Source organism: Colletotrichum aenigma (genome assembly GCF_013390185.1).
Source record: "Colletotrichum aenigma strain Cg56 chromosome Unknown KSG_Cg56_contig08, whole genome shotgun sequence".
Taxonomy (NCBI): domain Eukaryota; kingdom Fungi; phylum Ascomycota; class Sordariomycetes; order Glomerellales; family Glomerellaceae; genus Colletotrichum; species Colletotrichum aenigma.
The window spans coordinates 1,345,277-1,362,210 of record NW_023500914.1 but is presented as its reverse complement, the minus strand read 5'-3'; the positions used below and the strand labels follow the sequence as shown (position 1 = coordinate 1,362,210).

Here is a 16,934-nt window from a genome sequence, read left to right as displayed (position 1 = left end):
TTCAACGGAGAACATGCGAAAATGAATACGAAGGCTTTCAGGACTCCGCTGAGAGGGTTGCAGAATGTGTGGCAGCCGACCACTTTAGCGCTGGCCTTTGGAATTCAACTGAGGCGTTCCAGTCCGCAGTAACGTCAATCGTGCTGACCGTATTCACACTCTTCCCAAGAATGGCCAAGATTATCCAACAATGGTCAGTCGCTATGAGGAGGAATGCCAGGTCAAGGGTCAACAAACTTGACACAAGAAGCATTTCGTCTCTGTTACAAAAGGCCCGTAAAGGGTGGAGAGCCCGATTTTGGACCTTCTTCTTATTTCTCCGAGTAGCGATAAACTTGACAGCCAGATTCTATGCTAATCTCATATCGTCCGAGCTCTCAGATGTATGTAGGTATTCAATTGTGAAATATGGGTACTCCAAGGTATTACCAAGATGTTAGCAGTAACGAGTTATACCTTTGCCAGGTTTACTGGCTATTTGTTTCCACTGTTTGGGGAACTCTGCGCATCATTGGCGTGCGACTCTCCGTCACAGTCGATGAGAATTCGTGGGAATTTGGGCAAATAATGCCTGTGTTCTTGCTAATTGGACCGATAATGGCAACGGTATTACCAATCGTAGTCAATAGACATACGGTAACGGGAACTCCAGGCTTGGGTATCTCGACTGCCCTTGGATCAGAATCACATTTGGAGACTCATGGAATGCCACAACGTCAGACCGAAACCAATCCTACAGAGTCTGAGAGAATGCGACCTCTTACTGCGCAATTGACTTTGCCCCACAACACAGAATTGCCGTCTTCGGAGGGGGTGACAATCTCAGCAGAACCTACAAAGGACAGCCCAACCACATCGCCAATGCAAGCACTGGATAACGTGTTGTCGTTGTCGGGTTTTTTGATGTCAGCATGACGGACAGAATGCGCCTTGGGCCGGGTGACTGCGGAAGATGTCGACAATCAGCTACGGCCGTACTACAGACAGGAGTCACAGGACCAATGGATGGAACAGGTCACTGTTCTGGCCTGTCTGCAAGTGGTTCCCGTAACGGTCATGATTATGCTCGGAGCAAGTGGAAGCGATGTAAGTCGATTCGGCAACGTACTCCTTGTTGCGCTATCCTACTCTACAAACATATTCCTGATTTCACCCCTCAACTGCTTATTCGCGCTGCTTTTCGACCTAATTTCCGATGAAGAGAATTTCTTTCGAATACGCATTTTTGGGCTTACTTTTATGGTCTGGTGTCTCCTGGTCATTACTATTGTGCAGTTACCATACGCAGGTATTGGCTACGACGTAGTCTACCAACTGATGGGATTTGTTGGTTTGGGGTTTGTTTTGTTCTTCATTCCCAAAGGTTTTAAACTACGAAAAACCATCACAATAGCGCACCAAGGCGTAGATAATGCCTAGAATGCAAGACAAATACTCCTGACATGGTTAGAAATATTCTGATGATCGAGAGCACAATGCGTCTGTGAGTCTTGCTTGCCAAAGACGCCCCGATATTGGATTCTGATTGCTTGATGGAATTCCAAGGCTTAAAGCCTGACATCTGTGTCCACTCATAGACATTACATGGTGACATGGATGGCGACATCTCAACGTTGTTTAAGAAAGAGACCATGTATGTCACGGGCTAGAGCCCGGATTGATATCTCCGGCTTCGCCGAAGCAGTTACCGAGATCCGGCTCCGTTGGACCCACTATTCTGCCGCAGTACGCCGCCTAACCCGGCCTGCTTCACCGCTGTTAGGTGCCTAATCTTGTAAAGTCCTTTCTTCCTTCTTCAGCTTAGAATAGTCAATCGACGGCACCTCTACGTTGAACCTCTACGTTGAACAAGCCTAGGGGCCAGCCCCTTACAATGTATTTGACTAAGCCTTGATGATGCTGAGCCTTGTCCTAATACCTCCCGGAATTGCTGTGGTAACCATCATTATATTCGATATCCGTTGCGATGTAGCTTTCTGGCGTAACGGACTGCACTCCACATCGATTCTTTTTCGTCAACATACTAGACGGTAGAATCTCATTATTTTCACAGTTTGATACATCAACCAGGCTCTACCGCTTCTTCCCCTTAGTCTTATCCACCAGGTCCATCCATCTCTTCTCAACACCTCTCTTCTCCAGCGCCTTCACCACTGCAGCCTGTTGCGGCCCCTGTACCATGATCTCCATAACCTGCGCCTCAGTCTTCTTCGCCGCACCAGCCAGCGGCTCAACGCTTGTAGAACCAGCGCAGACCTTTCTCAACTCGTCAGCCAGCGGCTTCGGGCTGATGTGGTATGGTTCCAGCCCGGACACTTTAGTGACAGTCTTGTTTCCGCTCCTTGTCTCGAGGGTGATGTGAATCTTTGGCGGCGACCCGCTTCTGGCCTTGACGCTGCTGGGGTCTGTCCCGTTCCGGACAATCGCGTATGATGTGGACATGCCGCTCAATACCCTGTCGATGAGAGCATCTCGGGCCAAGGTGCCCTTGGCGAGGGCGTCCTTGTCAGCTGCTCCAGAGCCAGTGAATACGCCGTTGGCGAGTATCGGGTTGAGCTTGACGATGCGCTTGTTCGTCTCAGACACCAAGTTCTCGCCTTCGATGTAGGTAGTCACGGCATCGCGCACTTCTGACTGAGTGAACAGCGACTTTGAGGCCGAGTCGAAGATGGGTTGAAGCTTGGATGTGGGCTTAAAGTACGAAACAATCTTCAGCTTCTGGCCCACCGCGTCGTCACCAACATCGACCTTGCTCGTGGCAGTCTCACCGCGACCAAGTGATGTGCCGCCAGCCGTCTCCTTCTTGGGTAAGCGATACGGTTTGAAGTCAACAATCGCGGGGTTCTCGAACTTGACTTCCGTAACAACCGTTTCCTGGCCTTTTTCTTTGCTCTTCAGTAGCCCCTCTTTGTCGAGGCTCTTGATGAATTTCTTAATGTTTTTCCATGATGTCTTCTTGATCTGCAGTTGCTGTGCTTGCTGTGGTGTATGCGCCGGCAAAAAGGGCTGAATGAGGGTCGACATGACATAAGACTGAGACAGTGGGAAGACGAGGCCGTAGTTGGGCGGTGAGTTTGAAGACTTGTGTTGGTGGATGCCGAAAAGGAATGACTTGCGGAACGCCTCATCGATCTCGGGCTGTGTGAAGTCGGGGATATCATCTTCGGGTGCTGCTGGGCCGGCGTCTTCGGCGGTAGCGTCGCCTTCAAGAGAAACCCCTCCATCCTCATCCGGGTCATCCAGGGACAGCCCGCTCAAGCTCTCAACCAGTCCACGCGCCTCCAGGACCTTCAACCATCCCGCAATCTCCTCCGGAGCCTTCCTGCCCGGCTTGTTGTTGGTGCTGAACACCCACATCTCGTCGCCGGCCCAGTGCAAATTCTTGACAGCATGGCCCTTCGCACCCCGCACGTTCTGTAGCGCGCTGACGTCGATCTCACACGCTCCCACCGCAACGGGCACCGACGGGTTCTCCAAGCTTGCGATGGCGACGACAGCACCCTTCTTAGCCTTCTCGGGGAACGGCGGCCCGCCGAACAAGCCGGGAGTCATCAGATCGGCGCCCCCCTGAAGCTTTTTCACGACGATGCCCGGGGTGTGGAGAAGCGGGACGATATCGGGATTGGCCCAGAGAGTGTACACCGTGGGGTAGACGACGCCTTCCATCTGGAACCACAGAACGCGGGGCTCCTCGCCATCGTGGCTGCCGACGTAGTAAGTGCCGGAGGTCGGCTTCAGATCGGGGCCGTAGGTGGTAGTGAAGCGGGCGGACTGGAGGTTGTCGGGGAACAGAGATTTTCGGAGATTGGTCTGCACGGCGAGCGCTTCCGCCTTTTGCTCCGGTGTTTGCTCGTCCGTGGTCGCCACGAGCTTGGAGTCGAGGCCGTAGTCCTTGATGACCTGATCTGCGAGCTTCCTACGGTCGGAGGACCGCAGGGGTGAGAGCGACTTCACCGTGGGCTTCTTCTTGAACATTTTCGCAAGATCGCGGGTTGCGGTTGGCAGGTTGTTGGGTGAGTGATCGGGAAGTGGTGAATGAGTCCACTCAAATACAGCGTCTCAAAGGGACCTTAGCAGCTGACGTCATCCGCCAAGCGCTCCAGTGAGATGGTCATTGCGTAGGTACCTAATAATCTCACTGTATTTATTTTCTCCGGCAAAACTATTGATAAAATAAGGTACTCAGAACAGTATCTGGTAAAGTTCCTCAATAGTTGGAATCTCGTCAAATATTATTGAAAAGATGCCTCTAGTGATTGTGCAGGTTTTGCTGTTGTTGAAGTGAGCAAAGCGGACAGGGATCAGATCACGAACTCACCAAGAGCGACCAAAATCAGGGGCTTCCTAATTCTGAGCCTCAATTCGCTTCCAATGACTATTATTTCTGTACCAAGAAGTGGTATTTGCTGAGTCTAGTATCCACCGAGGTCTGCAAGATCCTCTCTTCTTGACTTGCTCTTCGGGTCAAGGTACGGCTTCTCGCCAACTCCAGATCCTCTGCATCCATGCCGATCACCCATTTCCCAGAAGTCGTAAGTGGCTGAATGGTAGAAACTGCGGTTATCCCAGATGGCTTTCACAATAAGATTAGCATCATGAATCTCATAGGCCTCTTGGATGAAGTGCTTACCGAAGTCGTTGGGATCCTTCCACTTGAATCGCACTTGCATAGTATGGTTCTTGTAGACCAACTCATGGAACCAATCGATGAGCATCTTGCTCTCCTCAGCCGTCACACCATTAATATGCTTGACCATGCCACCGATGGCAAAAACGCTCTTCCAACCCGTGACGGGGTTGGTCCTCACGACAGGATGTACAGCTTTAATAACATCCCCGACATTTTCGGGGTTACCACGCTCTTTAGCATAAAGCTTGATTCCCATAGCATCACACATTTGCTTCAGACCAGGTGGCTCAAATGTGCAGGTGAGGGTTTCCAGAAACTTTTGGTAAGGCTCGCTGCAACACGTTAACATACGGAAGAGTCTGGTGACTGAGGACGTCGCTGCCTAGCTGATCTTGTCGTATAACTCATAACCATTGGCCCAAAGAGTATCACCGCCAGTAGCAGGCAGTGTAGTGAGACGCAAGCACGAGTAGTCAGCCGGGACTGGCTCAAAACAGCAGTCGCTATGCCATTCCGAAGTGTTCTGCTTTTTAGGGCAGAGTGCGTCAGGTGCTAGGTCCTTGTTTCTCAAGAATGAAGGCTTCGTCTGCTTTTGGTGAATATAGCCGACGACATGATCATCCCCCTGATCATCTCGTTCTGCGTTGAAAACCGGGTGGATATGAAGCCCAGACTCCGCAGGACGGCAAGTCAGCTCCCCAAGCCGTGTGAGAAGCTCCTTTTGGAGCTCAGGGGTGAGATCATCCTGTTTGCGGAAGAAAACAACACCACGTTGAGAAAATGCCCATCAGATCAGTGACAGCTCGACAGAGGGTCTAGGCGCTAGGACCGTGCGATCACTTACCTGTGATGGCGAGATCACGGATCAGCTCATCTGAATTCGGGGCCTTGAGCCAGTCCACAATGTTGGCCGTAGGAAATTCGCGGCCAATAATGGGAGTCGGGTCAAAAGATTCAAAAGCATCTAGAGCTCCCGACTGCCTCAGGGGCTTTGTTGAAAAGGCCGCCTTGGTTGCTGAAACATTGACAGGGATGTCTACTTCGATACTAGCGGGTGCCATTATGAGGTACTAATTCGATGGGTTTGGGTGTTGATGCCTGCTCCTTATGCTATGCGGTGTAAGTAATACGTTGTAGCGCAAGGCGTCACTATTTTACGATACTTATATCCGTTTACTTAGAACTTGGCCCGTCTCTCAACAAGCCGGTGATTGCTTGCATTGGAAAGGGACTAACCTTTTGGGAGACGCATGCCCCGAAAACGAATTACATTGCAAACCCGTGCAATACAATTGGCGATAAGCACGAGAGTAACCAAATGCAAAGTCGGTTGATGGACGCAAGGGCAATATCCGATGATGCAGACATCAAAGTCTCCGTAATGACTCGGCCGGATGCCAACCTGTCGGGGAGCCAATGCCGACGCCTTCGGAGGTTATGAAAACAGAGAATGAGTCTGTCCAAGTCATACACAGTATTCCATTAAAATTCCAGTTATCTGCCAAATCTTATTGCCGATAATGTCCGAATGCACAAAAGTCCCGACAACTCATCCGCAAATCTGAGGTAGTGCGAAAAGGTCCTTATTACAGCGGACCGAAAGTCACAACCCATGCGCCTTGGCATAGCAGCGGGCCTTACGAGATAACCACAAGAAGTCCGCAAAAGTTCCGTATCATCTGCAACTCATTTGGCAGTGTCTATGGGTTCGCACAAATTGGACGATCATACGATCCAACGTCGGCGGCCTGTGTGGGCTGCCGTCCAAAACCACCGAAGCAGCGATTCGTAGCACTATGCAGCTGAACTGAAGCAAACTGAACTCCGACGAGGAATTGAAGCATTTTCTGATACACGTAGAACATCGCCAACGAGATGAATGCGCAACATCACGACAATCTTAGGTGTGCAACAAGGTGCTCAATCAAGACTTGACCAAGGCCGTTTTCGATTCAGTTCGAATCCACATCACAATGGTTGTCAACCATGCAGACCCCAAAGAGCCGACATACTCAACGCCCCAGGCAGAGAGGATGTCCAAAGAAATCCATACTACTATGAAATATTACGGAGGTGATCCCAGCATACCTCTAGAGCCAACAATCATTGGAGGGTACGTGCGCCCTACGCCACAGATGCATTGTCAACATCTAACATGATGAACTAGACCTGAGCCTCCCAAGTTCGCGCCCAAGGTTGATTCACCTGTGATAGTCACCGATGTCACAGGTATCGAAGATACGTTCAAGCTCATGAAACATGGCTTTCAATACGTGAAGCACAAGACTCGTTTTGAGGCTGTACTCTCGGAGTTGAAGAACCGAGATGGGGCCTTGGAACCGCTCGATGAGACCACAAAGGCCCATTACGATGAGATGCATGAGTTTTTGGAGGAAGTCTTATCTCAACAGGAAGATCTGTGAGACGCTCAATATGCAAATGGTGAGGACTGAACCGGCATTGCTAACAAACTGAAGACCCAAACCTTCGCTCATTCGAGTCCTGATGCACACCAACCGTGTATCTCAAGTGGGACAAAAAGGAACTCTGGGCCCTATCTACAACGTTCACGTTGATCAGTCTGCATCTGCTGCCGAACCACTTGCGATTCGGTGGCTGGGCTATGATGCACCTGAACTCCTGGCCAAACCACGTTTTCAAATTATCAACGTATGTAACCCTTTTCAGTTGGGGCGTCTTATACATCGATACGGTCACTAATATGACAAAAGATGTGGCGCCCTTGCAAGCCGATCACCCGCGACCCGTTCGCCGTGTCAGATGCCACCACCATCCCGGACAAGGACTACATCAAGGTCCCGTTCATCTACCCCAACAGGACTTCTGAATTGTTGGAAGTGTGCCCAGCATCAGACCCCGAGAAGCCTCACCGCTGGTACTTCAAAGACAACCAGCAAACAGACGACGTCGTGCTTTTCATTCAGGCCGACACAACCAAGCGACCCGGGGTTGTGAGGCGTTGCCCTCATGCAGCATTCAAAGATCCGCGATTGGATGAAGCAAAGCTAGACCCTAGGGTTAGCATTGAGATTAGGGCCATGGTGTTCTACGACCATGATGACTACGAGGAGGAGGCCGGGGCAGAGTCGGGTCAGGATAATGAAGAGAAGTTTTGAGTGGTTGCTGCAATCGAAAAATTGAGACGTTGAAAATGGGCTAGGCTTCAAGCATCTCCATAGCGCAGCAGACAAAATTGAGATCCAATTGAATTCCATTCAGGCCAGGTCTTTGGTGTGAAAGTGAAACAGATCGATCCACTAATGTTGTTGATTTGGCTGTCTTCACCGTGGCTGTCACAAGTTGGCCAGAAGGTAAAGGCGGTAGGTAGTATGCAGTCTTTGAGAGCGAGGCCCCAGTACCGTCTCAGAGATAAGCGGAGACCGCAGGGTTTGGGAGATCAATCCCCGCATTGCAAGTGGACGCTGTTCAAGGTATCAAGATGATGTGACGAAAGACAATTCATTGAGTACTAAAATACGTAAATTCTATCATGATGCACTTTAATATCCCTACGCCTTCCAAAAGGAAATGCCGAATTCTAGATCTTGACCTCTACTTCAGCAATTTCTGAAACGTGATAATACCTGACTCCTTCTCAGCCTGCTCCAAAAATGTGCATACCAAATCGCTCATTCCGACACTCTTAGCTTTGCCAACCCATTCTGTCATTGGCAAAACCTTGACAGGCTTGCCCTGTAGTCTTTGGCTGATGAAACCGCTGATACCATCTCCATCCAGCGATACCACTTCATCAGAGCAGTCGTGGCGATATCGGACCTCGTCCACACGACTTCGGCGCATAGCATCCGCAACAACAGCTTGAGCAACGCGGTCGACAGACACGAAGTCCAAGACACCCTTCCACTTCTGGGTCACTGGCACAGCTGCCAGCGTCTCAGAGTAAGCAACTAGGTTGCCCATGATGTCGGACTCCGGAATGCCGGCGCCGGTCACGCTTGAGAGACGGCGGGTCGTCACCGGGATACCGAGATCGCAATTCGCGTTCTCAAGGACGGCTTCGCTTGCCCACTTTGAAGCTCCGTAGGCGTCGCGGTATCCTGGTGGAGGGGGACGGTGGGACATTGGGACCGGCGCGAAGGCGTCCAGTTCTGGAGCGAGGCGTCCCACCACGGCCGAGGAAAAATATGTAATCGGAATCCGTCGAGGCGCTGCTATTTCGGTTGCCAAGAACTTAGTGCTGGAGACGTTGGGTGCCCGAAGAGCTGCGTAAGATTTCAAGAAGGACACATCAGCGCCGTTGTGGATGATCAGATCCACGGTCCGCGCCAAAATTTCTTTCGTGCTGTCATCGAGTGAGAGAGACGCGTCTCGGAGGTCGCCCTGGTGGACAACTACCTTTCGATCGCTGCACATCTCGCCAAGGCGGGTTGAGTCTCTCACAGCGAGGCAGTGAATCTTCTCAATAGAGGGTGTGGCCAAGAGAGAACGTAAAATAGCTCGTCCGACGAAGCCTGTTGCGCCAGTGAGAGCGACTACGCGTGGTGGCTGACGAACAGATACCGTCGGATGTTGCGAGAGTAGATCCTTCGAGGCCGGCGTAAGGTCGGGTAGGGCCGTCTCGGATTCCCAATCAACGTCACTCTCGTCATCACTGACTGATTCAATCTCAGTGGCAACAAGAGCCGTCATTGCTTCCAGGCTGCTCTTCTTGAACAGTTCGACCACCGGGACAGAAACATCGAACTGGGCCTGAATGGCGGCTTGCACGCCGACGAGCTGAAGAGAGGTGCCACCGAGATTGAAGAAGTCAATGGCAGAAGCAGGACCGGAAAGCTCGGCCGGACAGCGCCCTACAACGCGACTCCAGAGGCGCAACATCTCATGCTGCTCAATGGTGAGGGGTCTTTCTTGCTGGCTGACGGGGGAAGCTTGTCGAAGCTCCGGCGTGGTCACAGGCAAGCATGCCATAGCTTTTCGATCTACCTTGCGGTGAATGGTCAGAGGCAAGTTAGTCACAGGGACTATTGTGGCTGGCCGCATGGCTCTGGGGAGGTTTGTGATGTTTTGCAAGGTGTCCCTCAGTTGCTCGTCGATATTGGTGTTGTGACGCCCTCGGGCACTCAGCAGTGCATGAGCCACGAGATACTTGCTCTCGCCCTCCCCACGGGGAGAGACGACAACCTGATCAAGCAGGCCGTCCGAGTTGTTCAAGATGGCTCTCTCGATCTCTTCGAGTTCCATTCGGACGCCTCTGATCTTGAGTTGTGCGTCGCCTTCGATACGCCCCAAGATGGACAGCGTGTCATCCTCGTTGATCTTCCCCTTGTTGCCAGTCTTGTACATACGAGTCCAGCCATGAGACCTTGCGAGATCTGAACGCACGAAAGGATCGTCGACAAACTTCTCCTCGGTTAAGCTCAGATTGTCGAGATAACCTTTGCACACACCGGCGCCGGCGATGTAGACCTCTCCAGTCATTCCAGTGGCTACAGGTCTTTGTGCTACATCCAAGATGTATGCGGCATAGTTGTGGAGGGGGGAGCCAACAGGTACTGGTTCGTCGGTGGAGGCCGTCCCCGGGAAGACCTCCATATAGTGGGAGACAAAGCTGACTTCAGAAGGCCCGTAGAAGTTCATCAGCCGTAGGCGAGGAAGCTGCAGGTTTCTCAATCCGCTGTCTACCGAGATTGAGTATTGCTCCCCGCCAATGACGGCAATCTGCCAGTGCCTGTTATGCTGAAGATCCTCCGATCCATACATGAGCCATGCGGAGTATTCAGATGGCGTGGCGATAGTAAGAGTGACTTCCTCCTGGCGAATGAGACGAGCTATCGTCGTCATGTCGAGTCTCTTCTCCTGTGGGACGATGACAAGCTTGCCGCCTGAGCAAAGGGTAACCAGGATCTTCCAGAGGGCCATGTCGAAGTTGAGTGCTGTCTGTTGGAGAACCACGTTGGACGCTGTCCGATAGATGTCGGCGCATGCCTCGACGACATTAACGACCGTATCGTGGCAGAGGACTAAGCCCTTAGTTGTACCCGTCGTCCCACTTGTAAAATGTACCGCCATAGGTTCTCGAGGCTTGGCAGAGATGGGCACGGAGTTCAAACTGGCAGGTTGCTGATGAGAGACGTCGATGTGAGGGATGTATTCAGCTGTTGATCCCAGATCAGCAAGACGATCAATGGTCTTAGCGTGAGTTAGGATGAGAAGTGGCCGGGATGTCTTGACCAGAACAGCAAGGCGTTCGGGAGGCAAGGTTGGGTCAAGAGGAACATATGCGAACCCGGCCCACATGGCACCGAGCAGTGCGCAGACGGCATCAACTGAAGGCTCGCAGAGTACGCCGATGAGCCCGCTGCGTTGTCCTCCGGCGCTCTGAAGGAGGGTTTGGGCGATGGCCTGCACGCGTCTCTTCAGTCCACAATACGTGAGTGACGACGCGAAACCGTTGGTGATTGCAAGCGAATTGGGCTGTTGACTAGCAATCCTGTCGATGCGATGGAGAACGGTCTCTGGCCACACAGAAACATGCTCAGGGCCTCTTCCAAGTACTGGTGCTTTCTGAGCCTCGTCTTGGTTGAAAAATGATGGCTTGTCAATAAGAACATCCGTGTTGTTGGCAAAGCTTTCCAGGAGAGTGACGAAGGTGTCCATCAACGTCTCGGCTTCTTCCTTCGTGTAAAGTGATCCTTGGATGTCGAACCGAAGAAGAGTAGCGCTGTCTGGATTCTCAATGACGTCCAGCATTATGTCATAGGATGTCGTCCCGCTGACCAAGTCCTCGCCTTGACCTTGACATCCGCAGAAGGTGCGATTCTGACTGACACCGGGTCGATAATTGAGGAAGGCTTGGAACAGTGGGTTATATGTATCAGAGCGCTCGACGTCTGCTTCTTGGAGAATCATGTCGAAAGGTAGGCGCCCGTGAGCCACTGCTGCTTGCGCCTTGCGCCTGGAGCTCTCCAACACCTCCTTGAATCGCTGGCCGCTGCTCATAGCGAATCGCAAAGGAAGCAAGTTCAGATACATGCCGATGCTCTGAGCAAATGTGCCCATCTCTCGACCAGCATCAGCCATGCCGATGCAGAAGTCTTGAACTTCCAGAAGCCGATGCAGCAGAACAGCATAGGTGGCCAGTAGGAAGTGGAACATGCTAGTCTTTGTAAGAAGGCAAGCGGCCTTGATGGCCCTAGTCACAGCAATGTCGACCTGTCTTTGGGCTTGATTGTGGGAGTACTTGTCAAGCGGCTTCCGCTGTGTCATCTTGGCGAATGGGAGCAGGGGTAGAACAGTCGGTGCAGGATTGGTCAGCTCTTTTGCCCAAAATCTCTTCTCATCGGCGAAAGCGTTCGAGTGAAGGTCTTGGCTTTGCTTGCAGCAGTACTCGGAGTACTGAATTGGCGGCGACAGCGGATGCCCGAAGTAAACCTTCTCAATGTCACAAAGCAAGACCTCGAGACTGATGCCGTCCATATTGATATGATGATACCCGATGACAAGGAAGTGGGCTTGTTCCGAGAGGTTCAGGAGATGGAAACGCATCAGATCTCCCGCCTCGATGTCATACTCATGGGATTTGAGCTCATCGAACAAAAGTCTTGCATCGCCCTCATCGCGAACAAATCGGTGCTCGAGCTTCAACAGAGCCTTTGGCCTGATGCACTGAGTAGGGGTTCCATCTCGACCGGTGATGAACGAGGTGCGGAGGGCCTCATGGGCCTGAGCCACCGTGTCGACAGCCTTTGAAAGTGCGTCGACTCTGATGTTCCCTTTCAGGTGAGCCCAGAACGTGATGTTGAAAGCTGACTTGTCGGTGACGAAATGCTTGAGGAACCAGAATCGAGATTGCCCAGCGGACATGGGAATCTCACGATCCACCTGACTGAATTGCAACTTGCTTGGGGTGACAAGCTCAGGAGATGCTGACCCTGCCGAGCTTGAGAGAGATACCACGCCGTCTTCTTCACTATCGCTGAACTCGTCATCTAATAACGACGGCGAAGATCTTGAGGAGCTACCGGTCGGCATGAATGGTTTGCTTGTCTCAATGTTGTCTGGGACCTTGGGCATCTCGAGAAGTGGGACTGGCGCAGCTTGCTGCTTGGTGGGTCGTGCCGCAGCGCCATGAGTCTCTATGATCTGCATAGGCTTGGAAGGGCCAGAAGCATCTCGTGTCAACTGGGGTGTTTCCTCTTCTTCGGGCTCATCTTCATTGCCATCTCCGAGGCTTGGTGTTAGGGCACCAGGGAGCTTCTCCAACGAAAACGTGATCAACTCTTGAACCGTAGAGCCGCCCAAAAGCTTGAGAACGGGCATCTCCACTGACATCTCGCTAGAAAACCAGGTGCGGAAGTCGACGGAGACTAGAGAATCAACACCAAGCTCATCGGCTCTCGAGCCGAGAATCTCGGCCTCCGGAATTTGGTTGTCCAACTGCAGAGTGGCAACCAGCTTTGCGACAAACCCGTCTTCAAAAATGTGTAAGTATACTCACATCAAAAGAAAGAGAGATATCGACTTACGACGAACGATTCTTTCTACAGACTTTGGTGTCTTAGCGCTCTTGAGCAGGTGTTTGACTGAGGTCGACTTCCTCGCCCCCGCATCCTGGGATGAGTCGTCTTCTGAAGAGATCTCCTTGATGACCAGGTGACTGAAACGAGGATCTTCCATCACTAGGACCTTATCTGGACTGTCCTTTCCGTGCACAAGCTGACGCAAGCCAACTATGAACTCAGAGTCGCCATTCACACCGTTGTCTGGTTTGCTTGCAAGCACCGCCTCGGCGAAACAGTTGTGGAAGTCCTTCTCTGAGATCCAAGTTGCGCCGGCGCTCCAGAGATTATCTAGGATAGCGTGTGTGAGGCTGCGAGCCATGTACCCTACGCCCATGATTGCGCCGATGTGCATGACAGACGCTGGGAGACCCCGCGCCCGCCTGTTGTTGGCCAAGGCGGTCATGAACATGTTGGCGGCACTGTAGTTGGACTGCGCTCGATTTCCGGTGACGGCAGCGATCGAAGAAAAGAAGACAAAGAAATCTAGGTTGAACTCGGACTTTTCGCCAAAGATTGAGTCCAAGTAGATGCTACCTTTGACCTTGGTATGTAGGGTCTGTGTCATCATATCGAGTGGCATGTCCATGAACAGCTTGTCGCGGAGTACCATAGCTCCGTTGGCGACGCCAGCGATTGGGGGCATACTAGTGCGGATGTCTTCGACAACGCCACGCAAAGCGGCTTCATCGGTGATATCACTGGAATACTTGGTTAGCGAGAGGCTCTCAAAGTGAGGCGAGGTGCGTCGTTTGGAAGCAGGCGTGGTGACTTACTTAGCAAAGATTCTGATCTCGACTCCGGCCTCCTGTTTAGCACGTAACCAGTTCGAGCCAACATTGGGGCTACGGCTGGTCATCACAAGATGGCGTGCCCCATGATTAATCATCCAATCGCACAAAGATTGTCCGAGATCGCTTGTCAGTCCAAAGAGCACATAATTGCGGTCGGGCTTGAAATAGAGGTAGTTGCTCACAGGCGGTACAACCGCTGGCACAACCAAACCACTGTCCGAGCTCCAGTCAATGACAACAGAGAGCCCGATGTCCAGATCTTCGGAAAGGTCAAGGTTCTGTAGAGACTTTGCTTTTGTAGAAGCTCTGTTTATGACACTTCCAGACACGCGTTTGAGGGCAGTCGTCAGGACGTCGAGGGGATTGAAGGAATGCGTAGGTCTCTGATGAACAAGATCGAGCAGGGCCAGCTTCGAACATCGCTGGGAAAGAGCGTTGAGAAGGGTCGGAGGCAGCGTAATGTTGCGAGCTTCAACGCAGTTCACGATAATATCCACCTTTGGTGGCAGCTGAGAACGAATCATTCGGAGCGAAGAGTGTGGCTCGATCTTGACCCATGAGGTGTTTTCTGTCTTTTTCAGATTGCCTGGACTGACGGAGATTGAGGCAAAAGTAACTGTCAGTTCCTTCTCTGAAGCCTTCGAGAGAACGGAAGCAGCAAGCGCCTCATCTGCCTCATAGAGCATGACCGAGGACTTGTGGGGAACAGCATCCAAGATGCTGGCTGCCTGCAGCTGGCAAACCAGTGCTGATAGAAATTCGTTCGGGTTCCCCACATCAACATCAACAGAAAGATTAGCTGCGAGATCTTGAGGCGAAAGCAGAGAGCCATTGACGGTTGATAATGCTACAGCCGGAGCATTGCCACCGGTAGGAGCAGCCAGGACAGTGTAAAGCCCACCATAGGAGGGTGCGGCTGATGATGCAGTCACTTTGAGCCAGTTATCAGCTTCTACTAAGGGGCCAACCGTGGCAAGTTTGTGAAACTTCCACAAAGTGCCGGAACAGCGCAGATGTACCGGAGTAATTTGGGAGTTCGTAGACTCCGTGACCAATTTCCGGGAAGCAGTGTATCTCAGATTCATAGCGGGGTCGTAGGCGATGCGAGGCACCTTGAGCATGTCGTTCTCCAGCATAAGCTCGTGCTCACGAGCCCACAAGAGCGCTTGCGATGAATGGTCACCTTGCTCGATCTCTGCAAGAGTCTTCTAGCGTAAGAAGGTTTCGGCAATAACTCGAGGTGCTTGAGATGAGTAGGGAGAGTCCAAATCCAGAAATTGGAGTCGTAGGCCAGGCATCTCATGGATAAGCACTCGACCTAGACCGACACTCATATTCATCTCAGGTGACTGTTCTTGGCACCCGCTTGTGATCCACAGAAGGCACTGGGGTCGTTCCACCAGCTTCTTGAGTCCTGCGAAGGACTCATCCGAGAGATCACTCATGGCTGGAGTGTCTAGGTCGGCCAGATTAATGACACAACAATTTGGCCCGAGAGACTCGAGTTTGCCGAGATCCCGGAGTGAGCGGACACGAACGATGCTGGTGCCGGCAAACCACGGAGCCAGGATGCGGCTTAGTTGTCCTATCAGGCTACAAGACTGCATTGTTTGGCCTCCGACAAGAACAAGCTTTTGGGACTCCTGAGCACTGCTCGCATCGGAGGTAAGTACCTCCAATGGCTGGTGGTAAAGAGGCTCTCGAAGAAGATTGATCTTGTCATCCACGGCCTGAGACAGAATGATGAGTGACGGCCAGGCCAGTGGTTCGAACTCCGGTGTAACTGCATCGACGCCGGAGAAACCCGTGCGAGAAAGTCGTTGATGCCACTCCGTAGTGTCGATTGTCGCCGTCAGCGGTCGACCATCATCATGTCCCCTGAACCAGCCTGGAAGGGCCGAAAATGGCAATCGTACTCGGACCACATCAGCGCAAGTCACTTCGGCAATCAGGAGATAGCCTCCTGGCTTGAGAAGCCGTCTCGCATTCCGAAGCGTGTCGTCGAGCTTAGCGGTGGCGTGCAAGACGTTTGAGGCAATGACCAAATCGTAGGAACCCTCCTGGAACCCCTGCTCAACGACATCCCGCTCGGCATCCAGGATCTTGAAGATCATCTTGGGAGACTTGAAGACGTTCATGGCTGTTGAGAAGAACCCAGCTGAAATGTCGGTGAAGGTGTATGAAGAGAACTGGCTGCCAATATGTTTGAAGATACTCTTGGTAGCGCCACCAGTGCCAGCGCCAAGCTCCAGCATCTTCATGTGGGGATATCTTCGGGAGAGTTGTAAGGCTATGCGCCCAAGCCAGTCCATGGTGAGGTCAAGACCCAATGCTCCAGCATAGAATCTGTCCATGAAGTCGTCCTTGAAAAGAATCTCCACCATATTGGCTTCCCCTCGAATCGCCGCAGCCATGTTGGTTCCGACCTTTTGCATTAGTTGAAGGTCCAGACTGTCTGGATATCGGTGAAAGATGGGAGCAACATCGCTCCAGGTATCATTCAACCACTCCTTCTTGGCATATGGCATGCTACCCTGAGAAACGCGAGAAAGAATGTCACGGCTAAAGTCAAAGAAATACTGGTGATGTACGGTGATGTTGCTCCTCGACTCAGGATCTGAAAACTGTTCCTCGATGGCACGCAGAAAGTAGATGCCGACACGCCCCAGGTCCCAAGCCATTTTGAGCTCCTGATCAGTGGGGAGCCGACCTCCAGATGCCTCCATACCATCAACCGTGATTGGGTAGTAAACGGTCTTGGAATAGAGTTGTCGGTTGGAGGCGGCGCTGTCGGGCGAAAGTGGAACGACTTTGATGTTTTCCACTTGAATCAACGTGGCGACATCATCATCACTGTCGGGATTACGCGGGGGCGAAAATACCTCCACGTCTCCTGTGATTGACTCTGGTAGTTGCCGCAACCTTGAATCAAAGACCATCTCGTCTCCTAAATCTAGTCGAGACATCACG

At 52.0% G+C, this 16,934-nt stretch overlaps 4 protein-coding genes across 4 annotated transcripts; 1 reads left to right on the top strand and 3 right to left on the bottom strand.

Annotated features, from left to right (window-relative positions):
• Window positions 1-2,073: 2,073 nt before the first annotated feature.
• Window positions 2,074-3,975, bottom strand: TMA64 (Translation machinery-associated protein 64; the record flags this gene model as incomplete). Its single annotated transcript, XM_037327137.1, has 1 exon — window positions 2,074-3,975. The coding sequence occupies one exon, from the start codon at window positions 3,973-3,975 to the stop codon at window positions 2,074-2,076; it is 1,902 nt and encodes a 633-aa protein (XP_037173789.1).
• Window positions 3,976-4,412: 437 nt separating this feature from the next.
• On the bottom strand, window positions 4,413-5,691 carry CGCA056_v011892 (putative alpha-ketoglutarate-dependent sulfonate dioxygenase; the record flags this gene model as incomplete). Its single annotated transcript, XM_037327136.1, has 4 exons — window positions 4,413-4,573; window positions 4,631-4,962; window positions 5,035-5,269; window positions 5,475-5,691. 4 exons carry the CDS (start codon window positions 5,689-5,691, stop codon window positions 4,413-4,415), a joined length of 945 nt encoding a protein of 314 aa, XP_037174189.1.
• A 912-nt stretch (window positions 5,692-6,603) lies between these two features.
• asaB-2 (Hydroxylase/desaturase asaB) lies at window positions 6,604-7,767 on the top strand (the record flags this gene model as incomplete). Its single annotated transcript, XM_037327135.1, has 4 exons — window positions 6,604-6,743; window positions 6,798-7,049; window positions 7,108-7,300; window positions 7,363-7,767. 4 exons carry the CDS (start codon window positions 6,604-6,606, stop codon window positions 7,765-7,767), a joined length of 990 nt encoding a protein of 329 aa, XP_037173791.1.
• A 436-nt stretch (window positions 7,768-8,203) lies between these two features.
• On the bottom strand, window positions 8,204-16,903 carry ccsA-0 (Polyketide synthase-nonribosomal peptide synthetase; the record flags this gene model as incomplete). The annotated part of the gene is made up of 4 exons (XM_037327134.1): window positions 8,204-13,083; window positions 13,138-13,871; window positions 13,947-15,172; window positions 15,293-16,903. The coding sequence occupies 4 exons, from the start codon at window positions 16,901-16,903 to the stop codon at window positions 8,204-8,206; spliced, it is 8,451 nt and encodes a 2,816-aa protein (XP_037173790.1).
• Window positions 16,904-16,934: the final 31 nt, after the last annotated feature.